Here is an 8,340-nt window from a genome sequence, read left to right as displayed (position 1 = left end):
TGCCCCAGTAGGGTCACTGGTGTCAGAATGCATTAGGCTGCAAGTAACAGAAAACCCGAAGACAGAGGCTTGAACACCAGAGTGGGTCACTATTTCCAATAGGTGCCCTCAGGCTGGCTTGCTGGTTCCAGGCTTGCTCCTTCCAGCAGGTCAGTGAAGTCCTCTGGCCCCCAGGTTCTTCTCACCTGCCTGTCTCCCTCCAGGCCCCACTTGACTGAGGCACCTCTAGGGGTCACACAAAAATGACATCCGGAGGTAGAAAAAGGGCTGCTTCTCTTCTCCTGTCTCTCCCTCTCTTTTTGGGGGGGGGGTAGGGGGTAGGGGTTACATGGGCTGGGAATTGAACCAGGGTCTCCTGCCTGGCAGATGAGAATTCTACCATGCACCCCACCTATCTCTCTCTCTCTCTCTTTTTATTTTTGGCATGGGCAGGCTCCAGGAATTGAACCCAGTCTCCAGCACGGCAGATGAGAATTCTGCCACTGAGCCACCGTTGCACTGCCCTCACCTATCTCTTTTTGAGAGCAAAGAAATGTTCCCCTCAAGTCTCCCAGCAGACTTTCCTAAACACCTCATTGAACAGGAATGCATCCTGTGCCTGATTCTAGATCCATCACTGGCAAGGGCATTATCATCATGATTACCATAGATGATGGACCCCGGGGGGGGGGGCAATGAGGAGTAAACCTTCCCCTAAAACCCACCCCTGAAAACTGAACAAAATGGGGGGGGGGGCTGCAAGCAAAGAAGGGGGAAATGGCTGAGTAGACAACCAGCACACATTCTCCCAGAATGCACCAGAAGGAGGTGGATTGTCTAATTCCTGTTCTGAGACGTGTTCTAGTGCTGCCACTGAACCCCCCCCCCCCCCACTGACCCTGCTATAGGACCCCGTTCTTCATTCATGAGTACCTGGGGTGGGGGCGGGGTGGAGGGAGGGATGTGTGTATGAGGCTTTGCTGAAAAACTGGGGTCAATGGAAAGTGTTGGATGGCAGGGTACATGTTTGAAAACTCTCAGATTAAGTATAATTTCCTCTTAGCGTGAGAACCCTTCCCCAGCACCTGCTCATGGACATGTTCTTCTCCCACCTGCACCCCCCCACCCCACCCCAGGCCTGAGGTCTGGATCCCTCGCTAGAGTGACAGGGTCTGTTGGGTGTGGGAGCTGGGTCACACTCGGGCGAACTGGCAGAGCGCAGCAGCAGAGGAAGCGCGGAGCCCTGTCAGGAGTGGGGGCTGTGAGAGCCAATGAGGCACTTACGGAGTGGCTGGCCTTGGAGGCGTGTGATGGGCTCAGGTGGCTCCTGGAGAGAGTAGGGTCAGAATAAATGCAAGGCGACAGGAATGTGTGTGTGGCGGGGAGGAGCTGGGGGACATCGAGTGGTTGCATTTGGTTAGAGCCTGGGGGTGCGAAAATAGCTCTGGAAGCAGAGCCTGGGAAGAGAGCTAGCAGTGGGATCGTCGAGGGTCCTAAGCGCAGGTGGGGAGTTTGGGCCTCCTGAAGAGGAGCTCCCACGGGACTGGACCTCGGCTTCTGGAAGGTGGGGGCAGAAGGGAGGCAGGAGCACTGAGGGGAGACCCTGGCTGGCTGCTGGACGGTTGGAGGTAAGAGCAGAGGTGGGAGTGGAGCTCTCCTGGGCTTGGCTCTCACGCTCTCTCGGTGGCTGAACCTCCACGCCTGCAAGGCCACGGCTGGGCTTGCTCTGCCCACACCCTGGTGGGAAGCCGCTCCCGGTTCCCAGATAGCCACATAAGCCGGTGCCCCACCCTGGGGCTGAGAGCCACCCCATGCTGGCTTCCCAATCCCTTCCTCCTCCTGGGAGGGGCTGATACTCGGGCCTCCCTCACCCTCTGCTCCTGAGCCTGGTAAACCCTTCCTGGCTGAGTTGGAAATCAGAACCTCGCTTCGAAGAGGTAGAGGGGCACGGGGAGTTCCAGAGCGAGCAGGGGAGACCAGGCACCAAACTCATGGCGGGCCCCTTCCCCCTCCCCATGTTTTCTTTTATTCACTGCTTAGTTGGCCTGAGAAGCTCTGACCCCACTGCTTTCCCTCTAGGTAGTTTCACACCCTGGGTTCCATCTGCCCATCCGTCCATCCGTATTGTCGAGGCCCTAGCAGGGAAGGCTCCCAGGCTGTACCCCACTTCCTTTCTGTCCCCCCGCTGCTTTGCCTTTTACGAGATGATAACTGCTTACAGTCTCCCTTGGGGGTGGCAGAGGCTGCGGTCCAGCAGGACCACTTACAGCTGTGAGGTCTTGGGCAGGTTGCACGTCCCTTCTTTGTCCCTGCCCACACTCATGGCGCTCCTGTTTACTCCTGTTATAGGTCCTGGGATGAGAGTCCTGGCTCTCCCAGTGGTGCTGGGTGCTCCTGGGAATAGAGGCTCCCCAAAACCAGGCCCTGGCCCACCCTGCATAGCACATGCTTTCTTCTGAATTCCTTTTCAATGGAAACCTGCCCCTACACCCTGCACCCCAGCTCCCTTGTTATGCCAACCCCCACCCAGTAGTTGGCACTTGTCAGGAACAGGGTGAACTTGGAAACCCAATTTCTCCAGGAAGATGTGTGTATTTGGGGTGGGGGATCATTAGGACACTCAGGGCTTTGGGATGAACAAGGGGGCTCCTAAAATGCCCCGACAGAGATAGAGGCCCCTCCTTTCGGGTATGCATTTCTATCACAGGCCCAGGGGACCCCTCGCAGCCACCGCAGGTCCACAGGCCCACCCCTGGCAGCCTCCGCCCCTTGGGTAAGACCAGCAGGGAGGGTGCACTGGAAACCCGAATTCTGGATACAAGTGACCAAAAATGAGGTGTTAGAGAATGTCAGGATGCAAAGAGCCTGCCCCCTGCCTTCACAGGTGGTGAAAAAAAGGCCCACCCAGAGCGGGAAGGAAAACGTGTTCTCAAGATCTCACAGCCATTCGCCGGCCAGTCCGAGTTTCAGGCTTCCTGTGTAGAAAAAAACAAAAACAAAAAGCAAGCAAACAAACAACAACAACAACAACAACAGTTTTTTAAGGCTTGGAAATATACTCTTTGAGGTTTGGCTGCATCTTCTCTGGAGGGACTGTGGGTTCCTTTAGATTTTCGTCTTTTTTTGTTAACCTACATTTCTTTGCTTGCAATGAACACGTACGGATTTTGTAATAAGAAAAATTAACTTTAATAAAAGAAAATTCTCACAAAAACAGGAGACTGTTTATGAACGGGCGGCGTAATCCCGCAGGTACGTCCGGCAGTGTGAGGCCACGGGTGTGCGGCCCAGCGGGAACCGTCCAGAAATCATCTGGACCCAGTTATCCTCATTTTTCCCAGAACAGGAACCGCGGTGGGAGAAGGAGGGCTGCCCGCTTGCCCTTCGCCTCCGCCGTCGGGCCTCTGGCCCGGACCCTGGCCGCAGGAATCTCTCCCCTCCAGTCTGGGGAGAAGCTTCACACCTCCCGTTTTCGTAGTAAAGGACCTCGGGCCAAGTCTGCTTTTGTTGCTGATTTCCTCACCTTAATTGCGAGCGAAGTTAATTTGAAAGAAAATAAATGGTACAGCTGTGGGGCGAATTCTAACGAGCCCTGGGCAATTAGGGAAAAACGCACCTAATTACCCACGGCCCGAGGGCGCCTTTCACCTCGCTGGGCGGGCTGGGCCCCGAGAGGGGCAAAGGATTTTTATGTTTTCATAATAGAAAGAAGAAGAAGAAGGAAAAGGTAGAAGAAAGGAACGCCCCGCTCGTCTCTGCGCCCCCATATAGAGAATTGGGACGGCTGTTGCCCGGCTTGGGGATTCCTAGATCTGAAACAATCCAAGCAACCACAGCGGAATGTTCCCAAGATCTCGAGTCGCGCGGGCCGGAGGGTCCACACAGCACCCCGCTGCACTTGAACCCCCAGGCGGCGCGCACTGTCCAGGGCGCTCATTCCCGGCCGGGGGTATTGGCGGCGGAGAGGCCAGAGAGGGGCTGTCGCTCTGTCTTCAACATCCGGATCCCAACCCTTGCGAGTCTCCCTGTTCCTTGGGGCTCAGGCACGCACCCCTTTTCCCGCCGCAGCTTTCTCTCGCACCGGGCGCCAACCCACGCTCTGCGCGGGATCTCTCCTCCACCTCACCACCAAGCGCTCCTCTCCCGGCTTGTCCGAGGGTGGCGGACGAGGGCGCCTGCACCCTCCCACCCCATCCGTCTGCTTCCCCGGGCTTTATCGCGACGCTCCGGGAGACTTCTTGACAAGGCAGCGCTTTTTAATGTTAAACCGTTCCTTTATAGTTTACAACGCGTTTTTCTCCTCTTTTGTCTCATTTAATCTCAGGAAGACGCTGATGTCGGGGTCACAGACTAGCACGCGAGACGACAAGGGACTGACTTGGAAACTAGAAAACAGAAAGGCTCAACTTCTTCTCTACCTGGACACCGGGACCACCCTTCTGTCGCCAAAACTCTGCACTTGGGCTGAGTCAGCCAGACCCCTTGGTGAAAGCTCGGCTCCTGCCAACCGCACCAGGCACCCCGACTTCTGCGGGGGATGGTCAGCCTCTAGAGGCACATTGAGGATTCTTGAATTTCAGCTGCGAAAGGACCCAGATGGAGATGAGGGAAGCCCAACCCTTACAAGGTCTTGTCCAAGGTCACAGGATGTGGAATTTGGAACCCCTGGCACCAGGGTCAATACTCCAGTGGTCACCTACTGCCACCAAAGGCACAAAGGGCCACATCTAGACCTGCACTGCCCCAAACACTGCCCCAAACAGTAGCCATCAGCTACTTATGGTTAGTGAACACTTGGAAAGTTGCTAGTTCAAATTTAGATGACCTGTAAGTGTATAAAATACATCCCTTCCCGCCAAAAAAAAAAAATAATAAAGAAAATACAGTACCTCCCAAATGAAGACAGTGTGGAAAAAGTTTTTCTATAATTTTCACACTGATTATTTGTTGAAATGATATTTTGGATTTATTGGGTTAAATGCAAAATATTATTTAAATTAATCTAGACTGCTTTTTATTTTGTTAATGTGGCTACTAGAAAACTTAAATTTGCATATGTGCCTTGCATTATATTTCCATTGGACAGCGCTGATTTAGACACATCCCGGCTTGGACTGAACCCGGCTCACATGTTCATGAACAAGTCAGTGCAGCCCCCAAATTAAAAATAAAAATTACCAACGCAATCTCCTTTTTTCACATCCCCACTCCCCCTGCCAAATCAACTCCTCAGAAAGACTGCGTCTCTTGCCAGAACTCACTCACTCAAAAGATTATTTTATTAAAACACTTCATCGGAACATCAGGTTTTTTTGACCTCTATGCAGCGAGTCTCTGAAATATTTAATGCTGAATTTTTCACTCCTGAACTGAAACAAGATTTCTCAAGAGAAACATGGGCTAGTGGTTGGATTTTCCTCTGATTTTGGCCTGCCTGCATTAAACAAACAAACAAAATCCCAGTTTCTTACTAATACTGACCACTCCCAATTAATTTTTCTCTTTTCTTTCTGCATTAGGGAAGTTGCTGAGGAGTGGCAGAGAGTGTAGGAAGGGGGAGGGGTCCCCGTCTCCCCCAATCCCCTGGAAGTTGTCACTTACTGTCCCCACTCTCTAAGCCCTCTCATCTCCCTGGACTTTCTTTTGCCCACTGGACCCACGGCTGCCTGAAAGGAAACAGTGGACAGTGGGCCAATGTATTTAGACCAATCTGGCTGGAAAACCAGATTTATGCGGACAGTAATAGCTGGAAAGTCTCAAGAAATTATAACATAATCGGTGCCTCCAGCTAACCCTGGGACTGTTGGTTAGACGCTTGCCACGAGCTCTGTTCCAATTTCTCAAAATGAGGTTAGGCTGGGAGGGGGGGCTACTGAGAGGTGCTGGGGAGCCCACCAATCCTACCAAATATCAAGCGCGACCTCCATTATGACAGCGCCCTTACGGATCAGATAGTGGGGAGGGGGGACCGAATCGCGCAGCCCTCTGGTGTAACAGATGGGGAGACTGGGCGAGCGGCCGATGGCACTGGACCAACATCACACTGGCGAGCTGACGCCCAGTCCCATTCTCAAGGTTATGTCGGCGGTGCTGAAGCAGGGAAACCCGCCTGCGATCAAATGGAACTGCGATTTCTCCCACTGGAAAAATGAAAGACGATTTCTTCTGCTAACCCGTCCTCCTCACCTATAGGAGAGGGAAAGAGCCGCCACGACCCTTTATTGTAACGTGGTCAAAGGCACAAGAGGCCGAACCATGTAAAAAAGTCCCAAGTTTCGCGCAGCACAGGGAAGGGTGAAGCTACGTGAATCCTCACAATTCGGATCCTGGACTCTGATGTAGACCCTCCAGTGTCCCCATTTATCGCCAAGTTCCCTCCCCGGTAGAAAGCGACAAAGGCAAGTCCTTTAGGGGTTCGTCCCCACTGAGTGTCCCTGTCCGAATCGGTCGGGCCGCAGTTGCCCGTCCCATCTCTTCCTATAAAAGCGAACAAGGCGTGTGCGCGCGGGACGCCAAGAGCCCGCGCCTCCCCTGCCCTCTTGGTCCCTTCCCCGTGCCTCCCAATTTGGCCATTCTCCAGCCGCGTGCCTAGGCCGCAGGGTAACAGTTCGCGTGCACGGCCGAAGTATCTCTGGACTGCAGTCCCTACGTTTGGCTCACATGGCGGACACAAACCGATCCACCCCGCCAGCATAGGCGGCCACATGGCGAGGGTGGTAGGCGCCTCCGCTGCCCCCTCCTAGCTGCCCGCTAGGATTGTAGCAGGGCCCCAACGCCCCGAACTGGCCCGGCGATGTGCGCCCGTAGAAGTCCACCGCAGCCTCAACACCTCCGCCGCCGTCCGCGGTGGGGGAGGCGGGCCCCGCCAGGCGACCAGCCGCGGCGAAGAGCGCGCCTCCGGCGCCCTGAGGGTACGCGCCGTCGGGGCCCGCGTAGGCGGCCGCGTAGGCCGCGGGGTTGGCTGGCCGGGCCCCCGCGCAGCCTGCGGACTGGTAGCCGGTGGTAGTTGTCGGGGCACCGGCCGAGGCAAAAGCGCAGGAGCCGGCGGATCCCGACGGTGCGGGCCCCAGCTCCGGACTGAGCTGTCGCTCCGGCACCAGGCCGAAGACGCGGCACGGACCCGGAGACGCGGCGGGGTAGTAGACCGGAGGCGGCGCGGCGAGCGGCGGCGCGTAGCCCGCGTAGACGGCGCCCGGGTAGGGCGGGCGCGCGGCGGGCACGGCGCCCGGGAAGATGGCGGCGGCGGCGGCGGCAGCGGCGGCGGCGGCGGCGGCCGCGTCGTGCATGTAGGCGGGGTAGGTGGAGAGGTCCGAGCGCTTGAAGCGCTTGCGGCGGCGCAGGAAGCTGCCGCTCTCGAACATGTCCTCGGCGTTGGGGTCGAGCGCCCAGTAGTTGCCCTTGCCCGGGCGGCCGGCCTCGCGCGGGATCTTGAGGAAGCAGTCGTTGAGCGTGAGGTTGTGGCGGATGCTGTTCTGCCACTTCTTGGGGTTGTCGCGGTAGAAGGGGAAGCGCTCGGTGATGAACTTGTAGATGCCGCCCAGCGTCAGGCGGCGCTCGGGCGCGTGCGCGATGGCCATGGCGATGAGCGCGATGTAGCTGTAGGGAGGCTTTCCGCGCTGCAGGGGGCGCTTGCGTCGCCGGCCGCCCGCGCTGCGACCCGCGGCCTCCCCCGGGACCCCGGCCCCGGCCACCGTCTCGCCGCGCTCCTCTTTCACGGCCGCCAGCGCCTCGGGCTGCGGCGGCGGCGGGGGCGGCCCGCTCTCGGCTGTCATGGCGTGGTGGTCCCGCGCCCCCGCCGAGGGTCGGGGTGGCGGTGGGTCTGGGAGCTGCGGGTCCCGGGCTCGGGGGTGGGGTGGCTTCCCGAGCGGGCGCTGGGTCCCTGTGCAGAGAAGGGTTCCGGGAGCCCCCCGCGGGCTGGCTCGGCGAGAGTGCAGCTGCCCGGCGTGAGCGCGCCGAGGGCTCGGCGCTCGTGGGCCCCGGGACAGCACGGGGCGGACGCAGGCTCACGAGGGTCCCGCCAGCCGACGGCTCTGCTGGTGTCTTGGAGCTCGAGGCCAGGCGCCGGCGGCCGCGTGGGGCCCCGGACTCTGCCCCCACCACGGGCAGAAGGCTCCTTTGCGCGCTGGTACCAGGCGGCCCAGCGTCTGGGCGCGTCGGGAAGCGGTGTCGGGATCCGGGGCAGCGGTAGCGGGTCTGGGGTCCACGCTGGGCGCAGGATGCCCGTCGATGTTGTGTGCGCGGAGGAGGCTGCGGGCCCGAAACGAGGGCAGTCAAGTCAGGGGCCTGGCGCTCTGGCGCGGGCCACCCATGCTGCGCCCCCTACGGCCCTGACAGCGGGCGGCGCTGGGAACGGGGAGGCGA

At 58.1% G+C, this 8,340-nt stretch overlaps 1 protein-coding gene across 1 annotated transcript; it reads right to left on the bottom strand.

Annotated features, from left to right (window-relative positions):
- Positions 1–5,014: 5,014 nt before the first annotated feature.
- On the bottom strand, positions 5,015–7,751 carry FOXE1 (forkhead box E1). Its single transcript, XM_077131747.1, has one exon. The coding sequence runs from the start codon at positions 7,749–7,751 to the stop codon at positions 6,636–6,638; it is 1,116 nt and encodes a 371-aa protein (XP_076987862.1). The 3' UTR covers positions 5,015–6,635.
- Between the last annotated feature and the right edge of the window lie 589 nt (positions 7,752–8,340).

Source organism: Tamandua tetradactyla, chromosome 2 (assembly GCF_023851605.1).
Source record: "Tamandua tetradactyla isolate mTamTet1 chromosome 2, mTamTet1.pri, whole genome shotgun sequence".
Taxonomy (NCBI): Eukaryota; Metazoa; Chordata; class Mammalia; order Pilosa; family Myrmecophagidae; genus Tamandua; species Tamandua tetradactyla.
Note: the sequence above shows the minus strand (reverse complement) of the source record. Positions and strands in the feature narration are given on the sequence as shown.

Bases quoted from the DNA above. Each gene is read 5' to 3' on its own strand.
- FOXE1 (XM_077131747.1), bottom strand. From the start codon at position 7,751: ATGACAGCCGAGAGCGGGCCGCCCCCGCCGCCGCCGCAGCCCGAGGCG.